At 47.9% G+C, this 13958-nt stretch overlaps 1 protein-coding gene across 2 annotated transcripts in view; it reads right to left on the minus strand.

Moving 5' to 3' along the window:
* Positions 1-1700: 1700 nt before the first annotated feature.
* LOC149326134 (glycerophosphocholine phosphodiesterase GPCPD1-like) overlaps positions 1701-13958 on the minus strand; it is a 30692-nt gene continuing 18434 nt past the window's right edge. The window contains exon 6 of one of the 2 annotated variants that reach the window (XM_089563753.1): positions 1701-10824. In XM_089563753.1, the coding sequence (XP_089419879.1) occupies positions 10557-10824 (268 nt within the window). In that variant the 3' untranslated portion in view covers positions 1701-10556. Of the gene's footprint in view, positions 10880-13958 lie in introns of both variants that reach the window. The other variant, XM_089563754.1, reaches the window with a different exon arrangement.

The raw sequence follows: 13958 nt of genomic DNA on the forward strand, positions 1-13958 counted from the left end.
CATGACCATGAAAGGGTATGGCAATTAATCCAATACAAGACGAAGCGGCGTCACGGTGCACATGGTATCTTGTTTGTCAGGCAGTATGTCAAGCTTGCAGAATCTGAGCGAAGTCGAAAAGAGAATATTGCCAAGGATGAACAAACAAAACATTGACCCATATGAGTCAACTCCGGATAAACGCAGTCGCGACAGCCAAAGTGATGACGAGAGTAGCGATGATCCCAACGATTTCCGCTATGCGGCGACAAACATGGCAGTGCCCTTCGAAGCCGGACCCCTCGCTTTGGACTGAATTCTCGTTGTTGCTGCCTTTTTCAGTTCGTTCACTGGCCATAAATGGGGCATCGGTCTTTCGCTTCGTGTCACCTCACCTATAAGAAAACGTATAAGTGATATATCTGCTTTATTTTTTTTAAATTAGAGTGACGATTCTGCCGCTTCTAGGCTTAAGAGGAGAGTCCGTTTGTTTGCAGTAATGCTTCCCGTCCTTACAACCAGATGACGCCACTATAGGCTGAGTTTATTTTTGCGTCTGTGTTAGCATACACGGAACTAAAGTGGGAATGCGCCTTCGTTTAGTGCACATAAGCGTGCATACGCTTATGGTACGTATACAGCGTCGATTTATCTCTTTTCTCACCGTATCTGTGTAAGCCGCGAGCGGCGACGTGGTGTGCAAAAGTGAGAAACAGCGGCGCGGCGGTTCCGCCTTGCCGGGCGTCAACAGATGAGAACAGGTCCTAGTTATTGCGGCGAGCGAATCCACTTCGCTCACCGGATTTTTGGACAATTGTGAACGCGCCCTTATAGCAGACACAGAGACTGAAGCACCAATGCATGCGTAGCGGCGATGTTGGTGAGGCCCTTCTTTTTTGAAAAACACTTAAAAATATGATTAAGCAAAGTTAAACTATAAATATTCATGTTATTTACAGAAAAAGTGAGTGGTCTGCCTTCTACAGTTTACTAGAACAAAACGTACCTATCTGTGACATTGGGGCTTACTAACGGTACATAGTATATTCACTTATGCTTCAAAGCAATGTGCAACCAGAGAGAGAGAGAGAGAGTGTGTGTGTGTGTGTGTGTGTGAGTGAGTGTGTGTGTGTGGACATCACCCATGAAACTCATATTATGCCATCATCAGCCTTCATTCGCACTTTCCCCTGTGTGGAGTAGCAGGCCAGGGCCATGTTATCACCGGCCGACCTCTCCACCTTTTCCTCTCAGTAAAATTCCTTTCTCTCTCTACCAAAAAAAGTGTACCACATGCTGCAACAAAAAGAACGTTTGGGGTCGCCACGATGCACTTTTGCGTGACTTGTAGCGCCAAATTAAAATATATATTCCTGCCTAAACCAGGAGCAGTACCCTCGTTATTGACGTTATCGGGTGCCAACTACCAGACTATGCCATTATTTACACACTCTTCTCCATGAATAGACCGACCCTTTAAACCGCCACGATGGCATGGCCGTGGTGTCAGTAGACGCAGACACTGCTCTCGGTAGAATGGCACTTTTTGTGGTGCTGTAGGCCAATGTACATAGCTTAGTGTGGGAAGAGGGGTCAGATCGAGTGCAGACCAAGAAGCAACTATCTCGAGCTATCAGCGAAACACGAAGGAGGGAAAGGGCGAAAGCGATATGGCAAGTGATAACGCTCGTAAATTTCCAATAGAAACAGACCAGCAAAAAGAGTCTTCACAGTGCAGTTTTATTCCAGTTTGCTTGGATGCGCTCAAGGCAGCAGTAATTCCAAACATAGCTTCAAGAACGGCACCTTGGCAGAGAAAGTATTTTGCTCACAAGATGATACAGACATGGATAGTTTTCAATAAATAACAATCAAAAACAAGGAAAATTCCTCCTGTACAACACTGTTCCTCAAGCAAGTGGTACACTATACAAGCCAAATTACTAGGGGTGTGCGAATAACCGAAATTTCAAATACGAATCGAATATTTCTGCTATTCAGTTCATATTCGACTCGAGAAATCAATACTCGGAGTTTTCTGAATATTCAAAAATTACCGAATACATCAAGGTTGTGCAAATATTTGAACAATACTGAATATTCAAGTCTTCCATCTGTTGGCAGCAGTCGAATACAGCTGACTCCCTCAACACGATCCTGAAGAGACCGCAATATACCCGGTCGAATTATCCGAAGGTCGAGTAGAAATGCCAAGAAAACTATCAAAAGAAGACAGCAAGCAGAATCAGGCCAACAGCTACACTGCCATGGACCATAGCAGTTCCAAAACTGCGACTGCGTTGTCTATCGAATCCAAATCCAAAACTCAAGTGACTGACATCGTCTTTGTTCAGGTGCCCCTGGTTGAGCAGTTCATGCGGCCAGTTCACGCAGTGGTATCGTTCTATGGCAGTTTGCGCACAGTGCTGCCCATCTGAATTGCGCGTGCACACATGTACAGCGAGGATGTCGGCCACCAGCGATAAGCAAACCAGGGAAGAAATGCAGAAAGCCTCTCCTATGGGACTATTACACGAGGCTGTCACCGTCAACAATGCAATGTAAGTCGTGTGAACGTGTTCCTCAAACACCGACCGGAACGACTATGACGCTTCAAAATTATCTTAAGTAGCATCCATCATTAATGCAAGACTACAAGAGAAATGCTGCAAAAGTGATATCAAAGAGTCAACCAACGCTGCATGACTTATTTCGCACGCAGCAGCCCCTATCTGAAATGAAAACAAATGCGCTTCATGTAAAAGTCACAGAGATGATTGCTTTGGACCTTAAGCCATACAGTATTGTCAAAGACAGCGGCTTCAGAGCGCTTATGAAAGAAGCGGTGCCGGGCTATACTCTGCCATCTCATGCAAAACTAGCGCGCATGTCTGTTCCGTGCCTGTATGATGATACAAGAGCAAAGATGAGATGTGAGCTTCATAAAGCTCTTGCAGATGGTACAAGCGCCTGCACCTTCACCAGTGACCTTTGGAGTTCCTGTGCTACTGAGAGCTTTTTAAGCCTAACCTGCCACTTCCTCAGTCCGCGGTTCGAGATGACACTGTTCACCTTGAACACGCGCCATATGCCTGAAGCTCACTCAACTATTAACATTGCTACTTTACTGGAGCAGCTATGTTCCGAGTGGGAGATACCCAATGACTGTGTCAAGTACATTGTAACAGACAATGGCCGTAACATTTGAGCTGCTGCCAGAACGTTGCCATGGTTGGAGTGGGCATGCTTTGCTCCCACGCTTCAGCTAGCCATCAGTGACGCAAGATCATGTACACCAGCCATGAGGAGGCTGTGCAAGGAAGCAAGGACAATAGTCCTGCAGCACAGAAAAGACTTGAGGACCGGCAGAAGCAGCTGAACATGGAAGTGCTTCATGTTGGTCAGGATGTGGAAACAAGGTGGAATAGTCAGTACCTCATTCTTTCACGGTTGCTTGAACTCAAGGAAGCCATCACATTCGAGTTTGCCTTGTCCAACACTGCTGCCGATAGTTTGGACTTTTCAGAGTGAAGAAATGCAACTGAATTTGTGGTGGCCCTGAAGCCATTATAAGAGGCAACTGCGATTGCAAGTACTGAGAAGTACCCTTCACTTTCCTGCCAGATTCCAGTTATCTTTGGCATACTGCATTGCCTTGAAACTACTGGTGGCAACCATAGCTTTGCCAAGTATCTCTTTGATGAAGCTGCAAGTATGGCTACGTTCTTGAACCCACGATTCAAGGCAACACTCCATAATGCATCTGGCCATTTGGTGTGGCTCAAGGATCTTGTGGCAAGGGAACTTCAGGTGGTTGAAGTGATACCCAATGAAGACACAGTCAAGGCACCATCAACGTCGTGCCCCTCGGTAGCATCCTGTGTGGAGTGCTTTCGATCCTGTGGTTATGAACAAGGAATAAATGCAGGCAAAAGCTGCCCCTAACAAAGAAGTAGCAGCTTATAAACAAGAAGAACAATGTTTGTTTTTTTTGTTCATTTTTTTCTCTAAGCAAGCATTCAATATTCGAAAGCATTTTTTCTGCATATTCGTATTCAATTCGTATTTGAGAAATTCAATATTCGCACACCCCTACAAATTACAAGTGACATTGCATACATGCATATTTAGTACCTAATAACAGCGAATAAAGCGAGAATATAAGTGTACACAGTTTGGGCAAGCAAAAATGACACACAGAAGCACAGACACCCGTGAGCTTCAGCTTTGAGCCGAGTACCGAGGCATTGCATAAAAAAGTGTGCTTGTGTGAAAACTTTCCGTTCCCCACAGGCGAAGGCAAGCGTGCAGAGCCCAAGGCACGCGCTAATGGACAAAGTGGAGCATGGGCTCCAAGCAGACTGGTGGAATGCTAACTGTGCTACAAGGTAGTATGCAGTCACACAAAAGAGCGTGAACGGGTTCTGAGAAACTATACATACCCCAACACTTCAAGAAAGGAAGGGGGGGGGCACTGCAGCCGATACTGCACATAAAAGTTTTGGCCAACAGTGCTGTCAAAGCCATCTCATGATCCCTAAGTGAGGTGTTCACATAAGAAGACTGCACCTTTAAAATTCCGCGCACTGGCCGTGTCAGCCTATCCAGATGCCTCAGTCTTGTTCCCCCAGTACTGGGCAATCATCGTCCCTCTCACAACTAACAGGGAGGAGGAGAGGACACGTGGCAGCATGCAGGAACACCGGTTGCGTGCGTACAGGCACTCCCACGAGGCAGTGCTCGCTCTACTTTGGAGGCGTCGCTGCCACAGTGATGACAAAAAAGCAAGTGACAACATGTCACATGCATTGCACCAAAAGGAAGCGAAGCGTTTGGAACGATGCATGTGTGTGGAAGGCCAGAGCGCACAAATGCCTATGCAGCCATTGGAATAGAGGAGGAAAGTGCCTGGGACACTGTCCGCGTATGCGCTGCACAACAAGGTCCGCAAACCCATGTCAACACATTTCTTTGAACACAAAGCACTTACTGTAACTCGCCCGTAGTATACACAATGGCCGTATCGTCATGCATGACGTTAATAATTTGACAAACCAGCTAGCATGATCACTCTTCATACATTTGGGGTAAAGGCCTGTTAATTTTTTAAGTGCACCTTACCAACTGGCAAGATCTAGCGAGTGCAGAAAGTACCATATTTCCTCTCAGAATATTGAACACACCAGCTATTATGGTTGCCGAAATGTAACTTTTGACTATTACATAAAAAAGTTTTTGGACTAATGTGACCCTATGAGTCAGGGGGATAGATAGGATACTCGAGGCGAGTATGCATGCGCAGAATGCTAATACCCCTTGTGCCTTTGGGTTAGCGGGCGATCCTAACCCAAAACCACTGAAATAGCATGGCCCCGTAACGCTGGGCAGTGTCGGCCAACATAGCAAAGTTCACCGAAGTAGGGCTGCTTGTCTCACCACCAATTCGTCATTGCCACTTCACTGCTTCTCACATTCATGGCAAATGAACGGTGAATGGAGCTTTTTGCTTGTCCCAAGGGGCCCACACCACAAAATTCTAGCTATAAAAACCGCATAAATTTTATGACTGCTTCTGGATTTCGACAGCTGCTGGGCTTGGCAAGTACACATTGTCTGATTTCCCTCCAAATATCATTTCAGAAAGCACGGGATGTTGCAACAGGTTGGTCTCGATCATTTATAAAACAGGATGCAAAGTATTGAATTTCATAGTACCTTTTTTTATTATTTATTACTGCCTTTTGCCTAGGCCGGTGTAAATAAAAGTGTGAATAAAATTAAATTTCAAATATCTACAACTGAGAGTTCACTTCACAGCCGGAATGGCACTGTGAGCGGAAAACGCAGTTCAGATGCAGCTGGCCCCTACCCTAAACCTTTGCAGGTACAAAGCGCAAGGCCACGTAACACGGTACAAAGAGGGGGCCCCTAAAGTTGGTTCCCAAATTCTAAAGCTCTCTTTTGTCGCGCAAAATGAATGTGCAACCAAAATTTTTCTAAAACTGTCATCAGTTTTGAGGCGATAAAATGCACGTCTAATGTGAGTAAAATACAGTAATAATGAAGCAGAGTTGTTCTCAGGCCTCAGTGTTGGGTATGCATGGAGTGCCCGAGAAAATCTTGATAAATGTGTGCAGTAGATGACACTGCTGTAGTAGATGTACAGGATGACCTTTCACTCGCTCCTCCCCCTATTAAACAGCTTGCTTTTCAAACCTTTGTGCGACCCAAGCTTGAGTATGCTAACGCTATTTTTGATCTCCACCACAATAATCTTACTAACGCCCTCGAATTGGTTCAGAACCGCTCAACACGATTCATTCTATCTAAATATTCCTACCACTCAAGCATCTCAGCACTAAAAGCTCGAATCAACTTACCCCCCCCCCTAGCCTCGCGCTGTAGGATAGCACGTTTTAACCTTTTTCATAAATTTTTCCATTCTTTGCCTCTTGATAACCCCTACATAAAAAGAGCCCACCGCATCACCCGGTTCAGCCACAGTAACGCAGTGTATCCCCTACAAGCCCATACTGTGACATTTCAGCAGTCATTTTTTCAGCGTACTGCACGAGACTGGAATGACCTGCCCACCAAAGTTGCCATTATCATCAACCCACTAGAATTCAAGCGGAGCATCGCCAACCTTTCATCTTAACATTTTTTACCATTGTTTGCCAGATACCGTCCACTCCCTCACGTAATGTCTCAACCGAGACCCTTGAGGAAATAAATAAATAAATAAATTCTATGGCAACAGGCTACAATTAAAGAAGTCACAGGTCAAGCTTTGCTCAAAGTCACTTACAGAGACATAGAATACGCTTTCGCATGTGAAAGTTGTTGATACAATCTAAATATAATCTACTGCACTGAAAAATGTTTGCAATGGGTATTGCCTGCCAAAATTTATTTTTTTAAGAAAAGGTGCACTTGAAATGTGAACGAGCTACCTGATGCCATCCCTTGTGGTGCAGTCCAACGTTGTAAACAGTGTCCAACAAGAACCAGGCATCCGCTCGAAGAGTTATGGACAGTATGCAGGCATGAAGCACAGCAGTTTCTTCTTGGAAGTCAGTGTAGCCTGTCACGAACTCGCTAGGCCAAACTTGCACACCGTTACAAGTACAGACATAAACAAAGCTCCAAAAGCAAGAAGCTGAATTCAAGCATCACCAGGTAGGTGCATGGCTGCAGAATACAGTATAATCTCGTTACAACAGATCCGGCTACAACGGATATTCGGATATAACATACCGATTTGCGAAGTTTGGTCGGTTTTCCTCTTTTTTTCTATTGACTGAACTTCGCTTACTGCGGATTCGGCTACAACGGACACTCGGATAGAACGGACCAGATTTTGGAGATAATTTGAATTCGCACTTCATTACAGCGGACTTTTTGGCAGTAAATGGGGCTTATTTTCAAACGGTCCTCGGACCGCGGCCGGCAAAAGCAATGATGGCGGGTGCCATTTTGCTATCGCCGTCTACAGCTGCTGCGTACCAACAAACTCCGAACGTAAACTGTCAATGCTCAGCTCGCAGCCGCGGCTCGCCGAAAAAAAAAAAAAGAAAACAGAGACTGACTTTAAACATAAACCGACAACTTCTGCTCCGCTTTCAGCCAGACTGGCCAAGCAAAAATTGCCTGCTGCACGCACCTCGGTCACTACTTTTTCGTGATCCAGTGCTCACTCACCTTTCTTTTATGGACCACTGGAGCAGTACAGTAAACTTTTCTTAAAGCACTTTTTCGACGTACAGAGGCGGTGAAAAAAATTCAAGCTGTGCGCATATACGCGCTGCTCGAATTTTCGTTCGTCGCGTTTGGGACCGGGTGGTAACGAAAAAATGCTAGAATCGTCCATGATGCAATGATGGACGACGACCTAGGCAAGCAAGAGCGATGAAAGGAAATTTGAGCAGCGGAGCGCGTAGGCGTCACGCTGTTCACGATTCTTATCGCATTTTTATCTGCTGGTCCGCGGTCGGCTGACATCGCGGCATGCGCCTCAGAAGGCCAACAGCTGGAAGGAGATTGAAAGCGATAAAACAGCGTATCTGCCACACTCGCGTGCTCTGACTTCCGAAATAACTACTCGGTAAACAGTAAGCCGAACAGACAGAGATAAGCAAACTGCTAAAGACAGTGCGCCGCGCGGCTGGATTTCGGACGCACGCCTCGGAAGTTACAGGCTGCTGCATGCTGCTGTGCGAAAGATGGCCCTGATTGCGCACGTTTCGTATTCACGCAGTGGCTTTTTTTTTTTTTCGCTGTTTCCGGAAGTTATTGTTAGCGCACGTTTCGTATTCACGCAGCGGCTTTTTTTTTTTTCGCTGTTTCCGGAAGTTACTGTTAGCGCACGTTTCGTATTCACGCAGCGGCTTGTTCAACCTGACCTGCCCTTGTGCTTGCAGCGGCTTCTTTTCACGTTTCGCCTGACCTGCCCGCGTGCGTGGTAGTTAGTGTGTGGACAGGATGGATGCGGAAGATTCAGTGACTGCAGGGCCTTCTCAGGCTTCGCAGTCAAAGAAACGGAAGCAAATATCCCTGAAGGAAAAGCTGAAAATTATTGAGCAAGTCGAAAAGGGGAAGAAGCAGTCGGACGTCGCAGAGGCTTTTGGCCTATCGAAACAGACTGTCCACACGATCATCAAGAACAAAGATGCGATCCTGACAAAGCAGGTGACCGGCGACCTGCAACCTAAGAGGTTTCGATTCCGCGAGGCTTCGTATCCGGACGTCGAAGAGTCGCTGCTGGTATGGCTCCGTGACGCCCGTTCTCGAAACATACCCGTGAATGGTTTTCTGCTACGGAAACGGGCGGAACAACTTGCCTTCGTTTTAGACCACAACGACTTCAAATGCAGTGAAGGGTGGCTAAACCGTTTCAAATCGCGGCACGGAATCGCCTTTAAGTGCATTTCTGGAGAGTCGGACAGCGTCGACGACAGTGTGGTGGCGGGCTGGAAAGACCATTCGCTGCCGGGTCTGCTTGCGGGCTACGCTCCGCGGGACATTTTCAACGCTGACGAAAGCGGACTTTTCTATAAGCTGAGACCGGGAAAGACGCTTGCTTTCTCTGCAGATTCATGTCACGGAGGGAAACAATCCAAAGAACGTGTGAGCATTCTTCTGTGCTGCAATATGGATGGGAGCGAAAAAGTAAAGCTCCTTGTCATAGGAAAATCTAAAAGGCCTTTGTGCTTGCGCAAAGTGCATGTTCCTGTAGACTGGGAGTCAAATAAAAGTGCCTGGATGACAAAGGACATCTTCAACAAATGGCTGCTGAACTTTGACAGCAAGATGAGGAAAGGGAAGAGGAATGTGGTACTGTTCCTGGACAACTGCTCGAGCCATATGCAAGTACCAGAGCTGCAGGCCACCAAAGTGCTGTACTTTCCTCCTGGCACAACATCCAGAGCGCAGCCAATAGACCAGGGTGTTGTTCACTCTCTGAAGGCCAGATACCGCACTCGCCTTGCAGAGCGCCTGCTCTATGACATGCAGCAGAAGAGGGAGTCTGTGATAGACTTAAAATTTGCTGTACAAATAATTTCAGCTTTGTGGGAGCAACTCAATGCAAATATTATAAAGAATTGTTTTCATAAAGCTGGATTTGTTTTGAGCAACAATGAGCCACCAGCACCTCTGGCAGAGGATCCAGACCAGCCAGATCCAGTGCTATGGGCAGCTGTGCAAGAAGCATTCGGCACGCAAGACTTTACGGAGTATGCGGACGTGGATGCTGAATTAGTCAGCACGGAACAGTTGACGGACGACGAGATTGTTGCCCAAGTCAGGAAAGTGCCTGCCATAGAAGAGCAGGAAGATGAAGAGGACGAAGGTGGCACTGTCCCTCGAAAGGTTACCACCTCCGAAGCACTGCAGCACATCGAAGGCTTGAAATCGTTTTTCGAGCAAAATGCTGCACCTGACGAAGTAAATCGCCTTGTGCTAATGGAGGCACGATTAGTGTCAAAAGCTGTTACATATTCAGTTCAGCCAAAGTTGACCAACTTCTTTCAGAAGTGCTAAGTGGACAATAAAGCTTTTGTTGTCGGCAGGCATTGCTTGTAGTTTATTCTGTTTATAACAGACTAATGAGTGGTTATAGACCAAAGTCTGTTGTAACAGTATTTGGATTCTACAGACTTCCCTTACAACAGACCAAAACCCTGGGCACCATCGAGGTCTCTTGTAATGAGATTATACTGTACTGCCCTGCACGCACTGACCAGCCTGCCTGGCACATAAGTAGCGAGTTAAGTACAGTCAAGAGCTCCAACATCTTGCAACATTTTAGACAAGCACACTGCTAGTCACACCAGCATTGCTTGGGCTGAAATACAAGCTGGTATTGCTACTGCACATTTCATCACACAAGCGCCAACAAACACTCCGCAGAGGCAGGCACTTTGGATACATGCCGCTTGGAAAGGAGGAGAAAGACAGCAGTTCTCTTGAGCACGCGTGTTGTCTCTGCACCGGCATCTCACCCACCTCACAAATGCTACCGGTTTGCCTTTCGTGGGCGACCATCACTGGTCCTATTCAGTTTGCTCTGAAGCAGGTCACCCGAGCATATATGTCATGCGTATGACAGACAAAGGCTCTCTACACAAGAGGAGCTGAGCAGGATGCCAAACAGTCCTTTCTCTACAAGGGACACAGTTGGTGTGAGCTAGGATCCGCCCATGCTGCAGGGGGGCGGCCGGAGCCACACCGTTCTCGGGCAGGGTCTCCCTGGAGCAGCAGCTGGCCACCTCGAGCAGACTCACCGTCGAACCAGAGGGAGCGAGGAACACACTCTCACTCTCCGCAGGACGCAGCACATCCAGCCTGCAGGACGGTTGTTCCAATTAAGGAGCAGGCAGCGTGGACGAATGCATCGACACTGGCAAAATGCACAGACGCCTGCTGAGACTGCATTTCATATCAAGTAATTTCTAACAATAATGATGCCGCTGCGCTCCAATCTCATCTTGACAAAATTTGATCATGGAGCCAAACTTCGTCAATCAGGCAATGCAAGTTAATAAGGATATTGTGTCTACAGTCGACGACTGATTTTTCGGACTCTCTAGGAACCGCGAAAACGACCAAAAAATCGGGCAGTCCAGAAAATCACATTTCACTAAAAAAATCACTAACTTATTACCAGTATGCCGGAGAAAGCGGCCACTTGTATTGCACACATTCTAAAGGTCCTCATGACTATATTTCTCCATGCGACATACCGTATAAACGCCTATAAGGGTCGCACTTTTTGTTCCAGATTCGAGGGCCAATTTTTGGGGAGCGGCCCATACACGCGATTTGCGAAACAATTTTTTTTTTTAAAGTAAAAACACACCAATCAGGGAATGAACGGCATTTATTCTGCTTCCAATCGGCACTCGCCGAGTATTTCGACGTTGAGCTGGCGCTGTGCTCTGATGCACACTCATCCCAAAAGAAGCCGCGCAGCACGTTCGCTGTCAACGCGTAGCCGTTGTTCCGCACTTCCATCACATAAGAGAGCAGCTCTTCTTCCATTTCGGGAAACTCGCACGGCTTGCCTCGGAAAGCGGGCTTTTTGCAGCTTGTGTTTCTCAATGCATCCTTCTGGTTGCACCATCATCGGAAGCACTCCTCGGCCGCGTTGAATTTCCTGCCCGCTGCACGCTTGCGTGTTCGAGAGCTAACTCCCGGCCGTGCAGCTATTAAGGCACTTGCCCATCGTGCTAAAACTGCAAAGCTCGGCGGCACCACGCGAAAGCTACAACCACCACAACAACGGCGAGCACGCTAACGCGCCACAAAAACAACAAAAGGCTGAAGGTGGCGATGCTGATGTTGATGTGGATGGCGGGAGGTCGCGGCGGAGAAAAAAGTTTACGATGATGATGATGACGACGGCCTCGGGCACCATCCATGGACGGCACTTGGAAGCTCCTGTGCGCGTGCGCGGCCACCTGGATCGGCGCGTGCGTGATTGAGGCGGCCGTGGCGCGTGCGTGGACTCCGCGAACAAGCGCTCCGCGATCAAGTGCACTTTGCTCGCAGCCGGAGCTGATAGCGGAAGCCACGGCGCATGCATTTAGAAGGCTATCCCCACCTGGGTCGTGGAAAGTTCGGGTGCGGCCCTTACACGGATTTATTTTTTTTTAAACATTTCCTTCGGGAAAACGAGGTGCGGCCCATACACGCGTGCGGCCCTTACACGCGTTTATACGGTATTCTACGTTCAATTGTCACTCGCAGAGTATTTTGACTCTTGAGCTGGTGCTGTGCTCTGGTGCACGCTCATCCCAAAAGAAGCTGCGCAGCATGTCCGCTGTCAACGCGTAGCCGTTGTTTCGAAATTCCATCACATAGAGGAGCAGCTCTTCTTCCAGTTTGTGAAACTCGCACGGCTTGCGTTTCTCTTTTGGTTGCACGATAATCGGACGCACTTCTCGGCCACGTCGAATTTCCTGCCCGCCGCACGCTTACAGTGTTCGAGAGCTAACTCCCAGCCGTGTAGCCTAAAGTGCTTGCCCATCGCGCTAAAACTGCGAAGCTTGGCGGCAGCATGCGAAAGCCACAATCACAACTATTACAATGAATGCGCTAACACGCCACAAAAGGCTGGAGCTAGCGATACCGATGCAGATGTGAATAGCGGAAAATCGCGGCGGAGAAAAAAGTTGACGGTGATGATGATGATCACGGCCTCGGGCGCCATCCATAGACGGCACTTGGAAGCTCCTGTGCGCGCGCATGGCCTCCGCGAACGGTGCGGCGCCAGAGCAGATTGCAGAGGCAACGGCGCGTGCTGTGGCCGCCGGAGCAGATCGCGGCGGCCAGTGCAATTAAGAAGCCCTTCAGACCCTAGCAAGTACAAGCAAGACGCAATGTGCTTCTCTCCAGCCACCCTGTCAGGGCAAAGTTCTGGAAAAATGGCCAATAAGAATCCCGAAGACGGGCCCTGGTGGATACACACCTGACAGCCAGTGCAAAGAATGTCAGTGAAACTGCGTTTGCAGAAAATTTAAGGGGCTCACGCGCAATCTGCGAATTGACATTTTAGCACTGCTTCTGGCGCTAGTGTTCATGTGACAACCGGAGAGAGGCTGCCTTCACTTTGCGTGAAACATCCAAGGAATACGCTGCACTTCCCTCCCTTTTATGCCCCCAATTCAAGAGCACTTGGACAGCACGCTCTGGTGAGTCCTCCTTGAACTCCACCAGCACCATGGTCTCGTGCTGTGGGCAACTGCATTTTAAGTGGTACACCACTGCTGTGATCTGGATGGGAAATAAACTTGCGCTCGAAAACAGCACGTTGGATGCATGCAGTCCCGCACTACGATTGGTTATGTTACAAAGGGCCCGAGCTGTGTCATAAAAAAATTTGACAGGCGATCATACAATGTGAAGCGGCAATTTTGCACCAGGATTATTACTCTAAGCTTCTTTTCAAATTCGTGTTCAATAGCAACCCTTTCATTGTGCATTCCCGATTTTGCGCTCCGTGGGGGCAGGGGGTTATTGCTCCATGCCTTCTCTCCATTTTCCTCTCGCACTTCTTCCCTCGATTCGACAGCCGGTAGCTCCATGAGAGTTGGTTCCTCTAATTGCCACTAGGGGCACTGTTGCAGCATGCCTCCTATTGAAGGTTAGAATTGCTGTTGAAGGTTAGAATTGTAGGAAACCGTACTGTGTTGGCAATTCTCATTAAGAATCGCCAACACAGTACGATTTCCGCCCGCCCGCCCGCCCGCCCGCCCATCCATCCATCCATCCATCCATCCATGGAAACGAGGCCCATAGTGCCAACACTGCAAAGATTTGTGACAGCATAAGGGCACGCACCAAACTCCTTCGAGTTTTCCCTCTCACGCAAAAAATCTCAAACATGCTATACATGAGGAAAGAACCCCACAAGTGCGAGAACATTTCCAAGTACCTCATCTCTAGTGGTGCATCATGTCCTTGGGCACCACAGGCAC

The sequence above is a fragment of the Amblyomma mixtum genome, chromosome 10, assembly GCF_055824585.1.
Source record: "Amblyomma mixtum isolate Tamu chromosome 10, ASM5582458v1, whole genome shotgun sequence".
NCBI lineage: Eukaryota > Metazoa > Arthropoda > Arachnida > Ixodida > Ixodidae > Amblyomma > Amblyomma mixtum.